The sequence below is a fragment of the Notamacropus eugenii genome, chromosome 6, assembly GCF_028372415.1.
Source record: "Notamacropus eugenii isolate mMacEug1 chromosome 6, mMacEug1.pri_v2, whole genome shotgun sequence".
Taxonomy (NCBI): domain Eukaryota; kingdom Metazoa; phylum Chordata; class Mammalia; order Diprotodontia; family Macropodidae; genus Notamacropus; species Notamacropus eugenii.
This window is the reverse complement of record NC_092877.1, coordinates 18257175-18281339: the sequence shown is the minus strand read 5'-3', so window position 1 is coordinate 18281339 and position 24165 is coordinate 18257175. Positions and strand designations below refer to the sequence as shown.

The 24165-nt window shown below is 45.8% G+C and overlaps 2 protein-coding genes across 4 annotated transcripts in view; one reads left to right on the top strand and one right to left on the bottom strand.

Moving 5' to 3' along the window:
* TCP11L1 (t-complex 11 like 1) overlaps window positions 1–16817 on the top strand; it is a 47772-nt gene extending 30955 nt beyond the window's left edge. For all 3 annotated transcript variants that reach the window (XM_072619225.1, XM_072619223.1, XM_072619224.1), the window contains 5 exons: window positions 2366–2502; window positions 3517–3713; window positions 6592–6773; window positions 7742–7914; window positions 9806–16817. In XM_072619225.1, the coding sequence (XP_072475326.1) occupies window positions 2366–2502; window positions 3517–3713; window positions 6592–6773; window positions 7742–7914; window positions 9806–10032 (916 nt within the window). In that variant the 3' untranslated portion in view covers window positions 10033–16817. The remainder of the gene's footprint in view (window positions 1–2365; window positions 2503–3516; window positions 3714–6591; window positions 6774–7741; window positions 7915–9805) is intronic.
* Window position 16818: 1 nt separating this feature from the next.
* Window positions 16819–24165, bottom strand: part of CSTF3 (cleavage stimulation factor subunit 3) — a 78265-nt gene continuing 70918 nt past the window's right edge. The window contains exons 17-21 of the mRNA XM_072619222.1: window positions 21532–21727; window positions 18801–18954; window positions 17964–18058; window positions 17791–17851; window positions 16819–17523 (exon numbers count right to left, since the gene is read on the bottom strand). Of these exons, the coding sequence (XP_072475323.1) occupies window positions 17321–17523; window positions 17791–17851; window positions 17964–18058; window positions 18801–18954; window positions 21532–21727 (709 nt within the window). The 3' untranslated portion in view covers window positions 16819–17320. The remainder of the gene's footprint in view (window positions 17524–17790; window positions 17852–17963; window positions 18059–18800; window positions 18955–21531; window positions 21728–24165) is intronic.

The window sequence follows — 24165 nt, the reverse complement described above, 5'->3', positions numbered from 1 at the left end:
ATTTGTTAGAGTGGGATTTAGAGCCTTTTCTCACTGACTGATGCAAAATTGATCACAATTCTCAATGAGCATCTTCTCAAAGGAAGCCATTTTAAAATGGTGCGGTCCCTAGGCAAGGACAGAACTTCCCAGTGGGGATTCCTCTGGAGAAAATGAAGATCAGTGTCTGATTCCTTGTAAGTGGGTTATGGAAACATTCTGGCAGGAATGTCTCAGTGATAACAAGAGTTCACATTCTTTGTGGCTTTGGGGTTTCTAAAACAACCCAGTGAATTAGGGGAGAGAGTCGTAGAGCTGTTATTAAGAGCTCCATTTTGCAGTTGAAGGAAATGAGGCTTAGGGAAGTTACTGGATTTGCCTACCAGGGTCACATAACTTAGAAGGATCCCAGGGCTCTTCTGATTGCCCAGACCAGAGTTATGACGATGATGTATTACAACACAGGTTACCAGGTCTGTTTACATTTTGATGAAAACCTTGAAGTGGTCACCTGCCAGTTACAAAGAGAACATTAAACATTTGTGCCAGTCCCACAGGAAACCCTCCCCCATCTCCCTCAGCCATTGCTGAAACCTGAGAGCCAAGCTGCAGGGGCATTGAAGGCTTGCCTGGTCCAGAGGCATTTGGCTCCTTTCCATATCTGCCAGGAGAGCAGTGCACCCTGGTCTGGTTCAGGAGCTCAGGACCTGATTGACCTGTGTCTCCAAGGCCTCCTCAGCCATGCCTGCTGTAGAGAAAGAATCAAAGAGAGGCTTTACTTGTCATCTTGGGCCCTTTAGGAAGCAGAGAGGGAATATGGTCCCTGTAACTCTCTGGAGGATGGGAAGGAAGGTCTGTTAACATGTCATCACATCTGGTGTAATCATGATCACAGGACTTGATGGAACTTGAAAGGACATTGGTTGCTCTCCCTTCCTCTGGGCAGGGCTGGGCCTCATTGGCATACCAACAGCACCTGATGTTCCCGAGTTCTTTAATGGGTACTTCAGGTACTCTGGGATTGGAGCTGGCAGCAGCTTTAGAGGTCATCCAGTCCTTCTCTCCCATTTTGCAGATGAGGAAGGTCACATCATGTCTCTTGGGAACCTGCCCAGAGTCATCATGGCACCATCCGTCCTCAAGGCTTAAGAAATGTTTACAAGAATTAGTTATGGTTAATTACAGTGGGGGCTTCTTCATGGGGGTGTTGCTGTATGGCCTATATCCCAAGCAGAGCTGAGGCTTGGAGTCAGCCTGTCTCTAATTTCCACATCGCCTTGAGGATGCGCCTTTTCCTCTTCCTCAGCAGCAGGCTGGAAACAGCTGTATGTGGACCATCTTTCTGACAGATGTAAACAGATCTCTCTTGTCAGGTCCAGTGTTTTTAACCAAGTCCTTGGGATGTGCAGGGCCCTACAGACAAAGATGGACTTCATCCATAGCTCTCCCATTACCAGTGGCCTTCTTGGGAAAGGCTCTGAAGGGCGGTTGTCCATTTGAGCAGTTACAGATCCCTCCCTGAGGCCTAAGAAAATGTATTTCCAAAGGGGATGGGATCATAGAATTTAATCCTGAACAAGGTTTTAGCTAGGGGTTCTTTACCTAGGCTCCAGGAACTTTAAAAACGTGCTGATAATTGGTTTACTTTGTAGTCTTCTGTGTTTTATGTATTGAGAAGCGTTATTCTGAGAATGATTCCTTGGGCCTCACCAGACAACCCAGGACTCATAGGTCTGCCTGTGACCCTGCAAAGGTAAAGAATCCCATACCTTAGAGACTGCCTGATCATTTAACAGATTGGGAAACTGTGTCCCAGAGAAGGGAAGGGATTTGCCAAGGCCATGCAGGGGGTAACTGAAGTAGGACCTGGTCTCAGACCCAGGTCTTCAGGCTGCAAATCTTGTGCTCCTTCCCCTTCACTGCCCCAGTCTAGCCACCCCATCACCTCCTCAAATCCTGATAGACAATGAATGAGCCTCCATTCCTGAGGGCACCTTCCCCAAGGTGTTTAAAGACTAAAGGGTTTCTCTCTTTAACCACCACCATTTTGGACATCTTCAGGCTTTAAAAATGAAACAACCAGGCTATGAATGCCATAAGGAATTGAGAGAACCAGGGGAATGTTCTTATGAATTGATACAGAGCCAAGAAGCATACCCTGAACGCTGTACGCTGGTGACTGTCACAAAAGGCCGGGGCGGCCCACAGTCTTGGGGCCATCCTTGGACTTTTTTGCCCAATTATTCCTTTGTTGGAGTTTGGGGTCGGGAGGGGAGAGGTTCCCTCCAGAAATGGCCATGAGGGTCAGCCAGACACTGCAGGAGGGCAAGCAGCCTGCGTGTCACGTGGGTGCAGCACTAAAAAGTCTTTTCCTTCTGCCTTGCAGGGCAATGTTTTCCGTGCTAGACCTAATGAAGGTAGACATGGCTAACTTTGCTGTCACTAGCATTAGGCCGCATCTCATGCACCAGTCAGTTGAATATGAAAGGAAGAACTTTCAAGAATTTTTCGAGAAACAACCAAGTACGTTTCAGCTTTCCGCGGTGTTCTTGCACTTTCTTGGTCTCAGTGGGAGTCCTCTTCCCTCCCCTCTCCCCTTTTCGCTTGGCCCTTAGACCCCTCCCAGGCAGGCTGCAGCCTCCTCAACGTCCTTAAAGGTTCATGCCACACGTAAGAGGAAGCATCCCCTGGCCCCTCAGCTGATGTCTGTACATGTTGTAGCCCTGCAGTGATGCTTCCTCAGGATGGGGATGTTTCCTTTCAGTCTCTCCATCCTATGTTCTCAAGTGAGAGTGTCAGTGGAGCCGTGAACCTTTGGAATACAAGTGTGTGTGAATCTCTTCCAAGCTACTAGACCATGTGCCCCTGGGAGAGGGAATCTCATTTTTGTCTCTTTTCTGCTAATGGCTCATCTTGGAGCATTGTATACCATAGGTACTCAGCACATGTTTATGAAAACAAACTGGAAGAAACTTTGGATGTGCTCAGAAGTGCCAGACCTTCTCCCCTAATGCCAGCCTAGATGTGGTAGTAGAAGGCTGTAAATGCATTCAGAAACATTTGTTTGAATTGTCTTGGGCAAGGACAGCTGTAGCAGCTGCAGCTGGCCAATCCAACTAACATTTATTATGTGCCTACTGTGTGCACAGTCATGGGAACAAAAGCCAAAATGAACTTGTTCCAGTCATCAGGGAGCCTTCTGTTTTCAGGACATAAATGCACACAGATGAACAAATCAGAAATATTGACAAGGTCACAGCAGGGGGGAGGGAGCGGGATCCAGAGGGGCTTCCTGTAGGAGGCAGCCTCTGAGCTGTGCTTAGAGGGAAGGCGAAGGAAGAAGCGTGCCGTAGCTCTGGAATGCCCCTGTGCAAGCATCCTGGCACATGGCCCTTCCTAGAGCTCTGCCTGTTCAGTTGTTGGGAGGGCGTTTGTCTTTCTTCCAAGGGGTCTCCCTCAGGTCTCCTGCCTGCCGTGAGAGGAGGGGGCTGCAAGTCCCCAGAGACGTTCCCCCTAACTCTGCCTTCTCCTTCACAGATGCCCTTGACTTTGTCACCCAGTGGCTAGAAGAGGCCTCAGAAGACTTCATCCATCAGAGGAATAGGAATTCCCTGATGGCTGGGGAGGGGGCTGTGGGCTCAGAGGAGATGGTGGCACCGTGCCCTCTGACCATCCAGAACCACGCCTACATGAAGCTTCTGAAGTGGGACCATCTGCACAGACCCTTCCCTGAAGTATGTCCCAGGGAGGGGGGCAGCCACCCTAGCTGGCCTCCCTTTCTGTCTATCCCATTGACCTGCCCCCTGGCTTCCCCATCACAGGTATCACCTCAGTGAGGCATTCTGTACAAATGGTATTATTTCAAGAAGCTTCCCTTTCTTGCCACTGTTTACTTTTTTATTAGTGAGGGATTACCTGTTTGCCAGGCAAATACCTGGTATCTAGAAAATGCATTGTTTGTTGGGAGTGAACTGAAAGCCTTCTCTCCGGTATTAGCTCCTGCTGCTCTTTTCAATGCCCTCTAGTCTTGTGCTTTTAAATGCTGTCAGGAACTTTTTGGAAACCATGGGAACTTGAGTTTTCCACTCTTGTCTTCAAACTTCTAAGCAAGTGAGGCCCCTAGGAGAGAGCCTGAAGGAAAGGGGGGGCTGGCCTTACCCTGCGGAAGTTCCTGGAAGGACACAGAGGTAGAAGTGAAGCCAGTCCTGGGAAAAGCCTTCTTACTCCTCTAATTTCTAGACTCTCATGTCTCAAGCTGAACCCAGCTGTGCCAGACGTGGACATCTGTTTTGGGGAAAGATGTCTATTCCCTATCCAAAGTAATCCCAATGTATCGTGAAGATGGATACCATTTCTGGGACACAGAAAAATCAAGGTATTATCTTTCAGTAAGGTTAAAATAAAGAGACAGGGAAGACCCCCATCCCCAGACCCTTCAGGAGCAGGGGCTCCTCCCTCAGTGTGGTTCTTAGCTTCTTAAACATAATGGAACACATTCTGGCACCATCTTGGAACTGCAGGATCTGTAGAGTCTTTGGGGGTGTTTGAGACAATCAGAGCTGGAAGGGGACCTAGTCCAGCCTTCTCTTGTACAGAGGAGAGTGACCCACAGAGGTTAAGTAGTAGGGACAGGCCCAGCATTAAGAATTGACTTCCAGACCTTTCCGGTCTTTCCGCTCTCCCACCCAATATGAAGTCTATTGTTTCCATCTTTGTAACCTCTCTCTTACACGCTCCCTTCTCTCCCCTGACTCTGCCACCCAGCACCCCCTCACCCACACTCCCATGTAGGCCCTGATCACCTCCTGCCTATACTGTTGTAACAGCCTGCTGGGGCATCTGCCTGCTTCCAGTCTCCCACCCCCGTCCACCCTTCATTCAGCTGTCAGAGTCATCAGCCTAAAGCACAGGTCTGATCATATTCAGTCAACCCCAGTGGCTCCTCATTGTCTCCAGGATCAAATAGAAACTTGATCTTTTAAAGCCTGTCATGACCTGGCCCCATCCTCCCTTTCCAGTCTTCTCATACCTTAGTCCTCTCTGCATACTCTGCTGTGCAGTGACAGTGATCTCTGCCTCCCCCCCCAATCCTGGAATACTCTCCTTCCTCATCCCCAACCACTGGCTTCAATCCCCATGGAAAATCCCACTTCTCCAGGAAGGCTTTCCTGGTCCTCATCCATCTTAGTGCCTTCCCTCTGAGCTGATCTCCAGTCTGCCCTGTCTGTATCTTGTTCATCCATAGCGTATTGTCTCCTTATTGGACTGGGAGCTTCCTGAGACCATGCCTTCCTTTGTGTCCCCAGTGCTTAGCACAGAGCCTGGTACACAGTAGGCCCTTACTAAAAGCTTGTTGACTTACACCCTTGGTACCTTGGTTCTGCCCAATCCTTCAGGGCCTAGAGCTCTCAGTATGAAGTATCCTAAGGGAACTCCCTGACCTCTCTTCACAGTGACTTTAAGTGTTGCTAGCAGTCCTTTTCTTTTCCTTTGGAACTTCTTTTATTCATCCAAAATAAAATAATAACTAGCATTTATGTAGGAATTTCAGGTTTGCAGATCACTGTACAAACGCTGTGTGATCCTCACAACAACCTCATTAAGGAAGCGCTGTTCTTATCCTCAGTTTATAGACGAAGAAACTGAGGTAGAGAAAAGTTAACTTGTCCAGATTCACACAGACAGGATTTGAACTCAGGTCCTCCTGCCACACACCGTGCCGCCAGATTTACTGAGTTTCCTCTGCTATGTTCAGGACACTTCAGTGGATAGAGAGATGCCAAAATCAGCTTGGTTTTCTCCTGCTTTAGAGTCTTCCAAGCACTTCCTCATAGTGCTCATGGAAGGTAGGTAGTGTTGGTAGCATTGTTTCAGTTTTACAGATGAGGAAACCAAGGCTGGGCACCATTGCTGATTTGCCCAGAGTCACATAGGTGGTAAATGTTGGGCATGGGCTTTGGGCTGAGGTGCTGTCTGTCCTCTCCTGTTGCCTCTCCCTCCTTTCCCCTATCTAGGAGCTTCCAACCCCCATCTCCCATGTCCCTTTTTCTTTCTAAGCATGAAGGTCCTCTAGAGCACTTAGAATAAGAGTCAAGTGGCAAGAAGTGTGCAAGTCAACCCATCCATAGTGGTGGCCAGAACCCTGCCTGGATAGCACTGTAACTTCCACGCCCTCTGCTGGCCAGTCCCAGGTCAGACATTGATGGCTGCGCTGTTAGCTTGTAGACTGTCCTGATCAGGTCAGGCACGATGACTACCCTGTAGTGTTCTAGACTGCCCTGATGGGCCAGCCCCAAGTCAGGCATGATGACTATCCTGTAGTGTTGTAGACTGCCCTGATGACCAGCCCCAAGTCAGGCATGATGACTATCCTGTTGTGTTGTAGATTGCCCTGATGACCAGCCCCAAGTCAGGCATGATGACTATCCTGTAGTGTTGTAGACTGCCCTGATGGGCCAGCCCCAAGTCGGGCATGATGGCCACTCTGTAGCATTGTAGACTGTCCTGTTGGACCAGCCCCAAGTCAGGCATGATGACTATCCTGTAGTGCTGTAGACTGCCCTGATGGGCCAGCCCCAAATCAGGCATGATGACCACTCTGTTGTGTTGTAGACTGTCCTGATGGACCAGCCCCGTTTCCAAGAGATGCAGCAGGAGCTTGAGAGGCTCAGCGTGGTGGGAGCAATCTTGCTAGTCACTTATAGTGCCTCGGCCCCAGGGGTGTCCAGCCTAGCAGGCTTTGCTGAGAAACTCAAGATGGTCGTCCACGTCCTGCTGACAGACATGCACCTGCCGTAAGTAACCAGGAAGGTCCTGAGAGGGGCAGTGAGTTGTTCCGGGGCGAGGCAGGCTGTGACCCTGGGACCTTGGACTCCATATATCCTGGGTGGCACCAGGAACATCTCAGCCTTTCTTCATGAATCCTTGCAGGAGGGTAAGAGTAATGAAGCCTGAAGATGCCCCTCCTAGGAGCCTGGTCAGGGAGCTGACCTCTGGGAATCAGAGGGATGACTCATACTCATTTTTATGTTTCAAAGTGCAGGTCACCTTTCTCTCCATCTTCCTTCCTTGCTTCCTCCTTCTCTCTCTCCCTCTCCCTTTCGTCCCCTCCTCTCCACTCCCCTCTGGCCCACTGGGCATCTTGCCCTCCACTCAAATGGCTTCTCCAGACCTTCTTCCGGCTTTGTGGTTGGTCATATTCTGCAGGGTTTGGGCCAATAAAGAGGGAGTGTGACTCCATGAAGGACTCACACCTTCGCTTTTAACTCCCACTGATGAGATCAAATTGGTGACTGGATAGAAATAAATGAAACCATCTCTTTCCTCTGAACGTCCTGTCCTTCAGACCCTGGGGCCCCTGATGACAGGAAGCAGAAGCCATGTACAGATGCTACTGGAAACCCTAGAAAGAAGAGAGAGGTTTTAGGTTCCATTAACAGCCCGGCTAAATGACATCGATCATAATAACAGGCCCCAGCCTCTTTTTGTAGAATCTAACACTGCCAGAGCCTCCCCTTCCTCCTGATAGTGGGAAAAGGGGGATGAAGGAGAATGTCTTCAGTGGGGCATGAGTTCAGTAAGACAGGTTAGGGAGTGAGAGAGGAGACGAGGCCATCTCTGGCAGCACTAATTAAATGAATGAGGTAGCTCAGCTCTCTTCAGAGGCATGGGCCTCATGGCTTTGGTGTCTGTGTGTTTGGCAACAAGTCTGTGCCCTCCCCCCACCCCCAGCTGATTCTTTCTCACCCCATTACTTCTCCAGGTCCTTTAATCTGAATGAAGCCCTTGCTACTATTGGGGAGAAGGTGTGCGTGGAAGTGACTGGCTGCCTGGCCCAGTGTGGATTCACCCCGTTCACTGCTGACAAGGAGATCGCCCTTAAAGGACAGATCCAAGCAATTGCCAGCCCTGATGACCCTATTCGCAAGCTTGTGGGTATGTTAGGAGGGTCCTGGCAACAGCTGGGCATGTTTCTCTAGGGGAGCTGGCCAACTGACGAGATCATGGTCACGGCTGGCAGAGTGGGAGGCAGAGAGGAGGCCACTGTGTAGGATCATGGGACTTAGAGCTGGCGGGCCACCCAGGCAAGGGGTTGTAATCTTTCTGTGAGTCATGGACCCCTTTGTCTGGAGACGTCTACATACCTCTTTTATGAATAATGCTTTGAAAGAAATGGAATAAAGTACAGAGGGTTACAAAAGAAACCAATGATATTGAAAAAGTTATAAAAATATGTTTTTATAAAAGTTTACAAATTCCATGTTAAGGATCTGAAATTAGGTGAAGCACCTTGTTACCTGATGATGCAACTGAAGTCCCTAGAGGGGCAGTGAGTTGTCTAGGGGCGAGCCAGGCTGACCCTGGGACCTTGGAGTCCATATATCAAACTTTTTGTTCCCCACTCTGATCTGCTGGTGAAAGTAAAGAGTGTCAGGGTGGCCATCCTACCTTGGGGCACTTTTCACTGGCCTGGCTGAAGAGTAGGGGGAATTTGGGTTAGTTTTGTAAGATTTAATACCTTGGTTAATTGAGAGGTTGCCATCTTTTGAGGATTGGGATCTCATAAAACATGCTTATCAGGGAAGTCTGATGACTCAGAAGGCCCTTTCAGGGACTCTGATTAAGAACTTTATTGGTCCTTGGTGGCAAAGGGCAGCCATGACAGTTGGTTGTCTTTTCCGACAATGGGAGTGTCTGACAGTAGACTGTTGACCATGCTTGTGTTTTGAATAGTAATCATGAAATCATTTAGAGTAGGGTCATTCAGCAAAGACTGCTCCAAGGTCAAAGGGAATGTCCTCATTGGCCTTAGAAGACTGAGATTAAGCAGAGGGTGGTTTCCTGAAGCTGGAATTTCTGAGGCACTTGTCATTGAGATGTAGGGTGTACATGGGGTGTAGGGTCCTAGGTTCAAATCCTGCTTGTCACTGCCTGCGTGACATAAGGCAGTTCCCTGAATGTTGGTTCCGGTGACTTCTTTGGTACCTTCTGCCTCTCATTCTATGAACATCACAATGATGGTCCCCTCAACCTTAAGGCTTGTGCTGAGGAAGTCCAGCTTGGCCAGAGAGCGGTGTCTACATCACTGTGCTCTTGCTTCCTTCACCCTGGCTCACAGTCCTGAGCGTCACACACACGTGTGTGTCATGGTTTCTTATGGGGCAGTGATCTTCCATGACCTTTAGGTGCCCCTTTTTGTTTAGCCATTACCTTATAGATGGCCTCCTGGGATTTGGCCTCCTCAAATTGCGTTCTGTCAACATTTTGGTATATGTTAGACTTTCCTCCTGCCTATGGCCTGCCTGGGGTGTGGGCCCAATCGTTAGGGGCATCACTGGGTCGCAGGGCAGTGAACCATCTAATCACTTTTTTAGCATTATTCCCAATTGCTTTCTGGGATGGTCAGACTGATTTTCAGGTCCCCCAACAGTGTATCAGTGTGCCTGCCTGCCCACCCATAGGTATTTAATATAGACTATTAATATATTTTATCATCTCTAAGATGGAGTCCTTTCCCTTGTTCTCTGTGGCTTGACGTATGAAGCATTGATGAACTGACGGTGAAAGACTCCACTGTTTCTGTTCTGACCTACTGGGTAGGCAGACTGCCCAGAGATCATCTGTCCTTCCATGTAGCACACAGCATTGGCTGGGGGTGTGGTCCGTAGGCATGTCTTCTGGCATTACTTTGAGGGAAGCTCCCAGGGCAAGTTTTGGTGTCTGCCCAATGCCTGGCACTCAGTAGTAGGTAGGCACTCGATGCCTATCAGTGATAGTCCCTCCATTCTCCCATGTCATGGTCACCTCTCTTTTGTCTCCATCTCAGATGCCAGAATCCAGGCCTTCTTGGAGGCTTGCCTTGCCTCCAGTCTCCAGAAGTCACTCCCTGCAGTTCCTGGGGGCTTAGGCCCTATCCAGAAAGAATTGGAAGAGGTGGCCATCAAGTTTGCTCGCCTGGTCAACTATAACAGGATGGTTTTCAGTCCTTACTATGATGCTATCCTCAGTAAGATATTAAAGGTAGAGGGCTCCCGCGTCTCAGTCAGCTTGTAGAGGGTCCCCATCCTGCCAGCAGCAGCAGCAGTGTTTATTTAGTTGGCTACCAACCCCTGTTCTCTACTGTAACGTTGCTTTGGAAAATGGCTTTCTCTTTAATACCTTCCTCTTTCTCAGCATTGACTCTAAAAGGGAAAACGTCACCATAGGACAGCAACAACAAAAAAGAAGGAACCGTGCTCAGAATTCCGTTTTGGGGGGCTGTACGGGTTTATGAGTGGATGTTTACAAGCCAAAGGAATGTCCGTTCTTGTGAGCTCTCAGGAGAATGCTGGGCTTGGAAGGAGCTGAGCTGACCCCACCTCTTGCGTGGCAGGATGGACCTTTGCAGCTCGAAGGCTCCCAGTCTTTCCTGGAGCCAGGGAAGTTTCTCTTCTAGACACTCAGTGAGCATAGGCAGGAGAAGGGCAAGCCCATCATGTTGCGGGCTCTTGAAGCTTGCCCCTGGAGAGCCCAGGGGTGGAACTGTACCACAGGGAAACTTACCTCTAGCCTTGCTGTTTCTCCTGGTTTTCCTTCCAGGGCTCTGTCCTTACCCGGTCAAACAGGCCCTCTGGGCACTGGAAGGATTCTCTTTTGTCTAAAGAATTTTTTTCTGGTTATCAGGAACTTACTCTTTGCCACAGAACGAACCCCAAGCCTGGATAGGGACAAATCAGACCCTTGGGGCCTGGGGAAGTTGTTTCTTTGACTCTTTTGAGTGCTTGGAATTAGAGGAGGTTCATTTGTAGGGGGAAAAAGATGTAAATTTGATATCACTCTGAAGATAGAAGACTGAGCTCTTACTTTCTAGTACAATATACAGGGTGGGAGTGGCGAGTCCTATGTCCAGGGGTGAGGGCTGAATTTTCTGAGCTCACCAAATGCTTTTAAGTGCTTGTAGATGAGGTTATATGGGATGCATGGTGTCTAAGCAGCCTTTGTCTGGAACACCACAATAGCTTTATAGGCTGTCCTTTGAACCTGCCCCCTGGGCAATAAAGAGTACCATGGACAGTGAGAAGGTTCCTCTCTGCTTGTCTCAGGGGCTCAGCATTTGAAGTATATGTACTTCATAACCCAGCATCATTGCCCACTGGGACCTACCTGGCCCAAGACCTTGGAGGAGGACAGGCCTCGCTGCCCCCTTGGTGTAGGCCATGATGGTGTAAAGTTCCTTTTGTATCTGGGGTTAGTTTCGGCTCTGCCCCAAAGGGTGTAACAGCAGGAACAAGCTGTAGGAAGGGGGTTGTCCTCTGGGCTCCAAGTCCAAAACTCCCCTGATTACTGAGGTCTAAAGGTAGCTTTGGAAGATGTCATTCAAGGCAACTTTTAAATAACTTTTTGTGGAATCACTGGGGAGAATAGGGAAAGGATAGGATTTTAGGGCTAAATCGGACCATTGGCTATCAGGAAGGAACCAGGAGTTTGGGATATACTCAGAAACATCTCCAGAAAGGGCCAGACATTGGAAGGTGGAAGGCTGGTAAAGGGCTTTAGAGAAGCAGCTGGGAGCTCCAGAAGGGAGTGGGCAGGTAGGTGCTGCAGGAAAGGAGCCAGGAGAGAGGAAGATACCCGAAGGGATCGACACCCAAGCCGCTGGAGCCACCTCAATCCTACCCCTTGGCATGCTGAGATTTTAGAAGTTCCCAGGGTTTGCACAAAGGACTCAGGTGGGGCCCCAGGAGCAGAGGAGGAAACAAAGGTAGTAGGTGACAGCTTTAAAATGTGAAATCCAGACACACAGGGCTATCTTAGCTCCTGTTTCTTGTTGGAAGAGCACACAGCAGCAGTGGATTCAGGGTGATGGGAAAGGAGAGCTGAATAACAGGACCTTTTAATTAAATACAATTATAAAGGAAAACAATTACAAAGGCTACTAAGTTTGAGCACCTTTGGGGGCCCAACATCCAGGTGCCTGAGAATGGGAAGCCTGCAGGGGGCATCTCAGAGAGAAAGGAGGCCCTGTGAAATTCTTGTTCAGCCCAAGACCAAGCAGTCATCTGCTTCAATTTCTTTGTTGTGTAGAAGAAACAGGCCCAGAGAGGGGAGTGATTTGTTCAGGGTCAGAGGGGCCGTCATGCAGTGCAGTCTGAGGTGCAGCCAGGTCCTTTGGCTCCAAATCCAGGGTGTTTTCCTCTCACAAACCCCTAACTCTCCAAATAAAACTACCGAGTGATAAAGAGGCACCAGAGGACCTGGGCACTGCCTAGTGTGGGGGGGTATTTTTAAAAGACCAGAGGGATGCTTTTGAGTAATGACACAGAGGTCAAACTAAGCAATGTTATGGTAGAAGGAGGTCAGGAGCCTTTCTTTTCTGGTTCCGGTGACTCTCCTCCAGCAAAAGGAGGAAATCCCTGATAGAGCAGCTTTCTGAGCCTCTGTTCCTGATGGGTGATTCTTCCTCCTGATGCTTAAGGCCCTAATCTTCCAATTGTAATAAAGCCACCAGAACAATGCAGGTGACTCTTTTCCTATGGTTCTACTTGAGGGTAGGGGCACAAACATTCTCTTTAACCTTCCTAAAATATTTGGAGTTCGAGTTCTCATTCAATGCTGTGATTCCTCAGGGGGCTGTGGGATGGTTTTGAATGTGGATGCCTAGGGGATTACAGGAAGGTTGCAGAGACTGGCTGGGGGTACCAGTCATTTCCCATGCCAAGAGGAGTCAGACTAGATGGCTGCTGTGGTCTCCGCCATCACTGAGGATCCATGATTCTCTGATGAGCAGAGTTGAGCATCCCAATGTCTCTGGGGTTTCCTGGATGCCTTTTCTTCTGTGGTTTTGTACGAAGATCTGTGGATTAGATTTCTTCCAGAATTCTCAGAGTTAACACCGAGACAGAGTAACATTACAAACCCTTTAGCCATGACGGGTTTTCGGTTGCCAAAAGAAAAGCATCGTTTGGCCAAATTGGGTCATCGCACAGTGATGACAAGCCAGACCTGTACCTACTGATGCCACGGTGGGGGGAGGTGGAGGAGGCTTAATTCTTTTGTCTTTTAACCTCTCTGGCCAAGCTCACCTTGGCAGGGACAGACACTGTTAATGTGGAAGGAGTGTTGGTTTTGGAGTCAGAGGGCCTGGGTTCATATCCCACCTTTGATGCTTCCTGCCTGTAAGATCCCAGGCAGGTCACTTGGCCTTCATGAGCCCCTCCCCTGGCAAACACTGGCCTTGGACCAGATGACATCGAGTCCTTAGCTCTGGGATCCTGGGATCAGTGGGCATGCTCCTCACTCTAGAGCGGCAGCCAACGCTGTTCCATTGCCTCGGGTCTCTCTAAAGAGATCCCTCCTCCTCTACCCAATTCCCTCTTATCAACAAAGGGCCAGGGTAACCTCATCACACTGGCCTAACCTAGTTAACTGCCTTGGCCAGAGACAATGGGGCAGGCCCTTCTAGACGGTGCTTAGTGCATTAAGGGTCCCTAGGGCTGGGTTCAAGATGCCCATTTTAGAGGATGGTCTGTCTGAGTAACAGAATTTTCACTGATGTCTCATGGTGTCATGGGAGGGTTTGGTTGAACTGCATACCAAACCTCCTGCATCGGGGACATTTCATTCTGTGGGACACACCTGGTCTGGACTTGAAGGACTGTTGCTTGCCTTGTGGTCCATGCATAGGAAGCTATAGAAACTCTCATTAAAGACCATTCCCTGTGGGCACTACTATGAACTCTGATGCGTAGTTAGTGCTACTACTTACATACTTGTACAAGTCTCTGGAGGATTTGCACCAAGATATAGAAAAGAATGGCCCCACGGGGTGGATGGCTTTCAGTCTACACTAGGGGAACAGGTACCCATACCAGCGAGAACATGGACCCAAGTGACCTGGGAGTATTTAAATACAAGTTCTTTTCTTATAATTATTGCAGTTAAGCAGTCTTACAGGGTTCTAAAAAAATCTTTTGGAATATCAGCTTCACTGGTCTGCAGAATTTTGACCAGGGCATCTCCTATTAATTAGGTTTCTAGAAGGTGAGTAAATGTTAAGTAAACATCAGCTGCCTAAAAAAATAGATACTAGGTGTTATAATTCTCAGGTATTTGTGGTTGTTATTTTAGTATGCTACCACAATGGAATTCAATAAGCATTTGCTAAATTAAATGTATTTTACTGTTTATGTTTTACTATTTATTTCAGGGCTGGTTTAGATGTTAGCTGCTGGATCTAAAAATGCCAGAGCGAATCTGATTAGCTGGTTAGAAAGCAAATGAACAAAATGGTGGCTGAGGCTTGTTGCCAAGAACGAAATATGTTATTTAATTTAGTATGCTGAAATCCGAACAGCTATTTCATTTGCTAGTTAAACAAACTGTTCACTTTAGGAATATAATTGTAATCAGGGCTAACTTGTGAACTTAATTGTTCTTTGTCATCTGAGTTATAGTTGCGGCATCTAAATTGGAACAGAAAAGTTAAAGGCCCCCAGTCATCACACCAATACTAATGCCAATGGAAGTGAATGAGATTATTTTCTGCCGTATTGTTGGAACCATTATGAATTGGCTGGGGAGCTCACAGTCCTTTATTTTGGCTGTAAATTAGTTATGTTAGTCTCCTGAACACCTTGTTTGGAAAAATTTTGTTTCTTTGGCAATCAGGTCTGATGGTAACCCATGTGAAAAAGCTCGTATCCACAAGAGAGCTAACATGACGGCACCATGAGAGACTGAGGGTTAAGCTTTTAAAGAGAAGTTTTGAGTTAATTACTTGCTGAGAAATGTCAACTTGCACTTACGTAAAAATTCAGTTATCAAATATTCATAAAACTCTGCAATGGCTTCTGAATTAAAACATGAAGAAGTTTTCTTCCTGCAAGAAAGAATTTCTTTTCTGTTTGAAAATGAACAATTTCTAAAGAAAAAAAAAGCTGAGGAATAGTTATTGTAGACACCATCATAAATAAATATAACCCTAGACGTCTGCGTTGGCCCTGATCATCCAAAGGGCAGTCTCCACTGGCCAGTGAGGATACCTTACCTTGTTGCACAATGTTCATTTGAGTTTAGAGTGTTTGGGGGTTTTTTTTTGCCTTTTAAAAATTTATATTTTCTTAATTATATGTTAAAACAATTTTTAACTTTTTTTTTTTTAATTTTGAGTTCCAAATTTTCTCCCTGTCACTTTGGTTTTTTATAGTTTTGTACATGCTAAGGCAATTTTTACCATTTGTTTTTTAAGATTTTGAGTTCCAAATTCTCTCCCTCCCTGACATATTGGGTTTTTATAGCCTTGTCGATAGAACCAGAGCTCCAGAGTAGGGGCACTTCAGAAGTCAGCCCCACTCCTCATTTTACACATGAGGAAACTGAGGCCCAGAGAGAGTAAAAGAGTTTTGCCACATTATTAACAGAGTCAGAGATGGGATTTTTACTCGGTAGTCCTTCACTGACACAAAAGTGGGTCCTTAGGGAAACTAGCCCCCAGTCCCATGGTCTACCACAGGAGTCCTGAGCTATCAGTTTGGCTCCTCCTTCAACATCCCATTCCAAGAGGGCTTCTGCTCTGTGTTTTCTTGTAGTCTCTGCTGTGTGGTACCGCTTGTGCCTTTGAGGTTCTTAGGTAGGGGCTCTGTCTACATTTGGGACACTTTGTAGACAGACTAACAAACCAAACCATAAGAACCATAGGTTGAAAAGGATGCTGTCATCTCCACACCCTCCAAACTTAAGAGGATGCAAAATATGAACTATAGTCATCTGCTTTATTCTGACAACTTTAGCTTTAACTGGAGAAAACATGATAAGACTATAGTGACCTAATATACTTAGCTTGATATAGACTTGTAAGAAAATAGTTTAATAAATTGGTGTTAAATTGTCTTTCTGTTTTTCATGTGTAAGCTCAGTTGCAGTAGTGAGACTTTGTGTCTAAGATTTCAATGATAAATTGCTATATCTAAATTGTGTGGTGCATGCCCAGTAATCATGTGATAGAACCGTCTTTCTGCCTGTTTTCTCTTGGCTACGGCCTTCCATTCTGAATTGTAATGTCTTATGCTCAGCTGCCAGTCAAATGCAAAATATATTAATTTATCCAGAAGTGAACTATTAGGTCAGAATGCTGCTGTAACCATCCCTTCAACAGTTACTGTTCCCCAAAAAACCTTCATGGTTGTTGTTGGAATTGAACTTTATAAGTGGAAGTAACTTTGTGAGCATCAGTTCAACATCGCTGACACTGAATATGCATGTTTTAAACATACCATCCTACTAAACTGGTCTTCTGAAGTGGGCATCTGCAGGTGAAGCATTGGTTTGAATATCTTTCCCAAGTCATTTTATTTTAATGTAAAAACAGTAGTGAAACATTCTAGCATGCTTGTGGGGCCAGTTAAACAAAGTAGTTGGTGAAAGGTTAGAATGGTGGCAGGTTGGCATGAGATGCCTTTCAAGAGCTGTTTTAAGGATATGGCACAATTAAATCTGAATTTGTTGTGGAAGGAAATAGATGCTATTCTGCTCAGGACAGTCAAGACAAGACATTTGAGTAAAGTGTGTATTGATTTTGCATTAGACACAGAAACTGAAGGATGACTGACTACTGCCAAGTGTTTAAATGTGTCATTGAGACTAATGTGGAAATACATGTTACATGATTTCATCTGTATGATGACTGTCTTATTTCTTGCCTTCTCAGTAGGCAGGAAATGGAGAGGGAGAGAATTTGGAACTGAAAATAAAATTTAAATGAAAAAAAGTATTATTGATATGTTTTTAAAAGGGCTTTGGCTGCATGATATACATAAGATAAGTAGAAGTTGCTTCTCAATAAAAACAGACTGAGGCACAGAGTTTTAGAGATGTTTTTATTCTTAAAAGAACTGGTGTTTTTTTCTTTCCATTTTTAAACTACAAAACAGATTCCATACATTCTGCCATAAATAAAAACAAACAATAAGGCAGGACTTTACATGAGCAAACAGAGTAACTTCCAGAACAAGTGAATTAGAATATTTCACAATCAGAAGCCATCCAGTTTTTAAAATAAAACTGTTGAAAACCAACAAGGCTTCAAGTGAATCCCTAGACACACTTGAAGAGGGAACAAAATGCGTTCAGACATTTTGCACTGTTTCCCCATTTTTGAAAACCTAGTTTTGTTCCAAGCATATGTCTGCTCGACATTGTAAGACCCACCCTTCTAGTTGGCTTGTAAAGTTTTTATTGAGAACCATTGAACAGAGAGAGGCACCGGTGACAGCATCACTTTGTCCCCAAGAAGCTCGTGACAAAGCGTTGTGTCTCAAACAGATACAGGAGGCAGAGGGGGGTCTGTGAGAATGCTGCCCTCGTCTCACCGTATTCTCTTCTGCTGTCGGGCTCTGTAGATGTCGTGGATGGGGGGCACCACGGCACCTTTCTCTTCATCCTCGTCTGAATCTTCATTGGGCCGTTTGACTGCTTTGGTGAGCATGGTGTTGCTCTCCATGGGGCCATTCCCTTCCACAGCCAGATCTGGGGCTCCTCCGGTAATGATCCTCACTGCTTCATCAACAGCTTCGTAAGGAGGGACAAATTTTTAAATAACTTTAGTTCCATTTAAAATAACAAAAATTACTTTCACATACTAAATGTGTTCATTCATGTTCACATTAAAATGAAAAAAAACCAATACATTTTTATGGCATCTGACTTGGTATCAGGTGAGGTGCACGCAGTTCATGCTTGGCCTGCCCGGAACCTCATACCTTGCTTGAATGCTAAGAATCTTTCTAGTCTCCCATATCAGCCCAGCTGTGCACAGCTTGTGCTTTGGGAACTTACAATTTGGGATCTTGCATCTTCGGAAAATTTCCATCAGTTCATCTACTTGTACAAAAGGACCCTATATTGGAGAACAGGTTTTAATCCAAAGCAATGCAAGAAAAATAATGTTGCTTCCCCTTCCCCTTTCACAAAGTGTGAGGCCTGATACCAACAGAAAAAACTGAACCAACCTGGAAACAGACGGGAGGAGGTAGGAGTTTCATTAAAACTACAGCAGCAGGTGGCACTGGAAACACCCCACCAGGCACAGGGTGTAAGCCTGGGGCTGAAAGGGAAAGAAGAGAGTGAGATGACCAGGAAAAAGGCTTGGTAGACTTCAGAGTGTACAGATTTGTACAAATCCTTGCTGCCTCCAGGGTATCTCCAGATGCTTTATACACTCTGTTCACATGCATACGCAGGTGGGCCACAAGATTCAGCTGGATAGTGGAGCCAGTTGCCCCCATACAGATGTGGGACCTCACCTGGGAGGCAGGTGAGCAAGCATCAGAGCCATTATGACAACCAAGTAGATAAGGAACAGATGGTCTTCGGGCTGCTCTGGTCCCCGTGAAATATTTAAAAAGTGAGAGGCCGCCTCTGGCAGTTTGGCCAGCCACTCCAGCAGAGGGACCTGGACAAGGAGGATGCAGGGAGAAGGGCAGGCAGGTTTCTTTCTCTACCACTAGAGGGAGCGGCTACACTGATGAGATCCCAACCCTGAATCCCAGCTGTGGCCTGTAGGGGGCCTGGAGCATGGGCCGGCTCCTTTGGCACTTGTCCACAGAGCTTCATGGAGTTGTTCAACAGGAAGTGTGAGTAGACTGGTAGGCCGCGCAGGCAAAGTAAGTTACTCAACAGCATTTCTGAGAAATGCCTAAACGTCCTTGCCAAAAGATGTTCCCTCCAAGTATTCATTTTAGGTTGTTATTTCCCCAACACTGCCCCATCTCACCCCACCCCCCCAAATTTAAAACATTTTAAAATCTGAAAATAAACATGCAGGTCCAGGAAGGGCCACAGCTTACGTGCTAAATGTCTCGGCTGAAAAGGGATCATCTGCTGTGTGTCTGGCTTGGGATATTCAGGTTTTCTGTCCACTTCATCTTTAAGGACAGGCACTATGGAAGGAGCTACCACGGGGTCTGGAATGATGGTCGCTAGCTTGGCCCGAGAGACATCCTGAAAAAGCACAAGAGAGTCCTGAACTAGAAGGTGGGGGTGTGGAGACAGGCATGCAGTTCTACAAACAGAAATCAGAACATGGGGAAAGAAGATCTAATTGCAGGAAAAGTGTAGATTAATTACAAGAAAAACCTGATGCTAGGGAAGGCGGCTGAATGATGGAAGTGCATGGAAAGTCAGACCCTGACTGGTGCTGGTTGTGGCAAAGCTCTCCCCAGAGAGCGAAGGTCTAGCAGCTACTTTGGGGTGTGATTTTATAATCTTGTGAACAAAACTCTATTTCTGCTTCACCATAGCATGATTTTAAAATACCAGCTACTTTGAAATTTGAAGTGTTCCACTCCCTGGATTTACAGGAATTAAAAGAAAATGACCAATGAAGGTGAAGTGATATTTTATTCTTTTTATACCTCTTCCCTCCCAGGAGAACTACTCAAGATCTCTCACAAAGTGCTCTCTGACCCAAAAAACCTGGAATGGAAATAGAAAATCTGCCTGATGCCTTAAAGAAAATGTTCATTCAAACCTACTTGTTTAAAGTTTATGGACTTTGATTTTGAATGAATAATTTTTACTCTTTCAATCAAATTCCCAAATGCCAATCTAGATATTGGCAAAATCCTATGAAGATGTCACAGAGGCAACAAGTCAGTTTCCTTAACTACCTGACAGATATTGGAGAAATATCCTCCATGAATAACACTATGATCACAGGTTTTAGAACCAGAAAGGTACTAACAGATCATCTCATCTAATCTCATTTCATAGATGAGGAGACTGAAAGCCAGAGAGGAGTAGCATGCCCAAGTCATAGGGAGTTGGAATTCAAAGCCGGGTCTTTGGAGCCCAAATCCAAAGCTTTTCGCATTACTCTAAGATGCCTTTACAAAAAGAATTAATAAAGCAAGGCACCATTGTCAGCCCCTGGCAGCAGCCTAAAGAATCCTTTCTTCCCCTTTGGGTAAACTAGTAAATTTCTCTCTCAAAAACTTTTCATTGGTAGGCACAACTTTTAACACCAGTTGGGGATGGGAGCATCTTGGACTCTCAAGATCTGCCTGACCCTCCATGCTGAGGTGATGGACCAGCAGTAAAGAATGACACATGTGTTCATGTATGTTCAATATGATGGATTGTTCTGCCTTATATTTACTTATGAGAGGCCTTCTATTTGGGAATGGGGGTGAGTGAGATGCAATAAATGAATAAATAAATAAAAGCATCAAGAAAACATTTAAAAAATATAATAAAGTTCAGAAGGGCCATGTGGCAATTTTGTTATCACCCTTTCAAACTGAGTGTACACATTAAAGATAAATTGTAACAGGTTCACCATTTCATATCCAATCTTCTTTGTTTTACATCATGCTCATGTTGACAATGCTAAGACCATAACAATTGTTTTAAAGACTTCCTTGACTCCAGCCTGATACTTCTGGACTTCCGAGGGAAACTGTGGGGTTTGCTCTGAGGGGCCTGAACTCCAAGTTGAGGAGACAAATTCAGATCCCACCTCATTCTTACTAGCAGTGAAAGCATGGAGCAAGGCATTCAGCTTTAGCCTCAGTTTTCCCATTTGTAGAATGCAGATTAGATTTGTCCTGGGTTCTTGTAAGAAAAAAAGCTTTAGGAATTTTTTTAAGGAAAGACAAATATAGGACCTTATGTCCAAACATTCTTGAATTCTCCTTAAGAGGTGACTTAGCCAGAAGTGAATATCCTACATGAACGTACTACATGTAGGCAACAAACTCTTGGCTCAGCCTGCCATCCTGACAGGTCTAGGGCAGCTGTGCATTAAAAGCATTAACAAATACCAATCATCGGCTGATTTTCTTGTCCCTTGCACTTTTGAAAAAAATGAAATAAAGAAACTTTTCACGGGTGCTTTTAACACATCACCTGACTCTAATCGCTCTTAGATGGCCCAGGACAAAGTCTCTCTTCTGTTCCTGAGAAGCACAAGGAAAAAATTAAACAAATTTTCTAAACATGAGCGACTTCTTGGGTGGCCTCATGTCCCACTCTTCCCTCGCCCTGCATTGGCTCTGTGTCTTTCAGATCAGATCATTTCAACAAGGGCCTCGGAGGCCCCTGCCTGTTGCTCTAAGGGCTCAGATGCCCCAATGACATTAAATGTTGCAGATGTAAGGGAAGGACAAGGTTTCCTTTTTACTGCATCTTAGAAACCATAATACAGAAACTATTTCAATCAACCAATCAATAAACATTTACTAAGCACTTATTATGTGCCACAACTAAGCCTGATTCATCAATTTTATGAGTAGCATCTGAACCATTAACCCCGCCCCCCCTCCCCCAAATGTTTTAAAGTTAAAAAAAAGAACAGTTTGAACTATCTGGGAATTAATAGCATTTTGGTTTTCCTTTTAAACCTCCCATTCTATGTGACTTCTGCGTCCTTGGGTACTGACAAGAGAGAGCTGGGCAGGTCTGCTGCCAGGTGCAAACAGAATTCATTTTCAGTATTTCCGATGGTTTAATGCTCAAGAAACTGTAGAGCTGAGAGGAAGAAAACAACACCTGCCCAGGCACGCAGTCCCTAGCACCTACCTTGTAGCCAAGAGCCTTCAGTTCGCTGGCAGAGCAGGGATACAAATCCATGAACTTGTACCTGTCGACCAGCAACGCCGTCTCCTTGCCTTCATATTCTTCCTTGAATGCTGTGAATCGTCTTTTCTCTACTTTCAGGATACTGGCTAGATCACCAATGTTACTTTCAAAAGCAAGGAATCTGGCCCATATTTCTCTGCCCAGAAAAAGAAAGGAGAGGAGAGGTAGTTCCTAATGCATATTCTAATGCATCTTTGGTCCTTCTCATTTCCCGTGTCCCTATTCAGCAGCTGTTCTGCAGTGAGTGAGTTCACCACCCCTTCGACCCAGCTGGGAGCTAGACAGAAACCAAGGGCCTCTGGGCGTCACCCAGTAGCCTCCCACTGAGCAGGACAGCCAGCCTGTGGCCTAAAAAACTGGACGTTTGCAGATTTTGTTGAGTAGTGTAGTTCTGAAATTAGTCTTAAAGTGGTATAAGTTCCCAACACCAGACAGGTCCTTTGATTACAGAGAATTTTAGATTTGGGATGGGGAGGGGAAAGTATCATCTTATCTCTCCATTAAGTGAATCAATGAGAACTGCCCTGGGTTGTATAGCACAGGTGCACTGGAAAATGTTCAATAACTGGCTCCCCTCCAAATGTGTGTGATATACTTTTTCTCCACTATTTTCTTAAGTCTAGACTGTCAACAACAATAAATTAATCCTTGACTGTAGCATTTGTTGATCTCTAGGGTATAAATGCTCACATGGAAAATGTGGCAATTTGGCTCCAGGAAGCCAGGATGAGCTGCTGCAGCATTTCACTGGTTCTGCCCTATTCTGTTAGCAAAGCAGGCTAATGTCCATCTCTACATAACAAAAACACGACAGTCTTCCTCAAAGCTGACAATGTGGACACTTCCAGACAGCCAGATGATTCATTTGGAGAGCCCAGCTACCTGCCTCAAGGGAGGAGGTGGTATCTGTCAGCTGCTCTCTTAGTGGTGGTCACATGCCCCTCTCCAAAAACAAAGAATTTGATGCAGCCACATGGGCAAAGAGAGGTTTCCTGAATGTGCTGCCGTACAAGTGAGCTGCTTAAACCTGTTCCTCAAAATCCGTTGTCTCCAGCAACAAAATCATTACAAAATTGGTTCATGCAGGAACCACGTATAGTCACTATTTAATGTACTTAAAAATCACTCTTTCCTCATGCTGCATGGGCCCTAGAGAAGGACATTTTGTCAACCTACTCTTGGAGTGTAGCAGAGTCAATTAAGTTGTATGAATTGAATGCATGAAATTCCCAAAACTTGGGCTAACAGCCCCCAAACTCATCTTCTCCTGTGCCTCCAAGGATAGAATATTACAGAACTACCTGGACTCTGATGCTAAAAGAATTCATTGGACATCAAGACAAAAGCTGAAGGAATTTACTGATTGTACTTCCTTGAAGAATGCAAGCTCAGATAAAAGAAAAATAAAAACAATTAGCAGAACAATTGTCTATCAAAGCAGAATAAAGTACAGATGGAGAGGATGGCCTGGAAGGACTTCTGCTCAGGGAGAATATTAAAATGGACATCTCTGCACTGACCTTGGGTTCCAGGGTCAGAAATGGTTAGGGATATGGCACCAAGGTATTAGAACAGTCACAGAAGTTAAAGTGAAAGTTAATAAATATTTAAGTGCCAACTCTGTACCAGGCCCAAAGGCAGAAAAAGAAAGAAGAAAACAGTCTCTACTGTCAATGAGCGTAAGTCCATTTTCAGCATTTACATTGCCTAGAAGGGCACTCAGACCTTTGAGACGCCCTCCATAAGAATACACAGTTTAAATATAAAAGATTCAAAACAAGAAATGTACCAGCTAGGGAGGGTGGGCACTAAGGGGTGGGAGAATCAGGAAGGTTCATCCAAAGGTGATGCTTGAACAGCATCTTCAAAGAAGAAGGGGACTGATTCTAGGAGGCGAAAGTGAGGAGAGAGTGCTTCTCAGGAACGAGGGACAACCTTGGAAGAGAGATGGAGGAATAGAGAAGGACGGCGTGGTTGCACAGCAGTTGCTGGGAGGTGAGAAATCCTTAAGGGGACTGGACAGATAAGGCTGGGGCTAGATTGTGAAGGCCTTTAAAAGCTAAACACAGAAGTTTATATTTTTTATCCTCGAACCAAGAGGGAATCCCTGAGGTTGACTGAGTAATGTCATGGGTAAGATTTGTGCTTAAGGAAAATCACTTTGGAAGCAGTGGGAAGATGGATGGGAGTGAGGAGAGGAGTTGGGAAGCCCAACTGGAGGGCACTGCTGATAAAAGAAGGAAGAGAAGGGAGCCCAGAGCAGAGCTTTGGGGAACACCCATAATTGGGAGGCAGCCATGATACAGATGATGAGCCAGCAAAAGAGACTGAGAAGTCATCGGAAGTCCTTCTATTTTGCTCTAAGCAACACGATTTGAAAGACTAATAAGGAATATTCTTAAGTTTTTTCCTCCTCATTTTCAAAAGGAAGTAAGGTAATTTGCAAATCCAAACAATGTGAAATAAGATGTTTAGTGGAAAAAGTATCCCAAAATATAGTATATTCAAAGGAAGCAAAGTTTCTTAGGTATTACAAAGCATGTGAGATATGAATGGGCACCAAAACTGGACAAG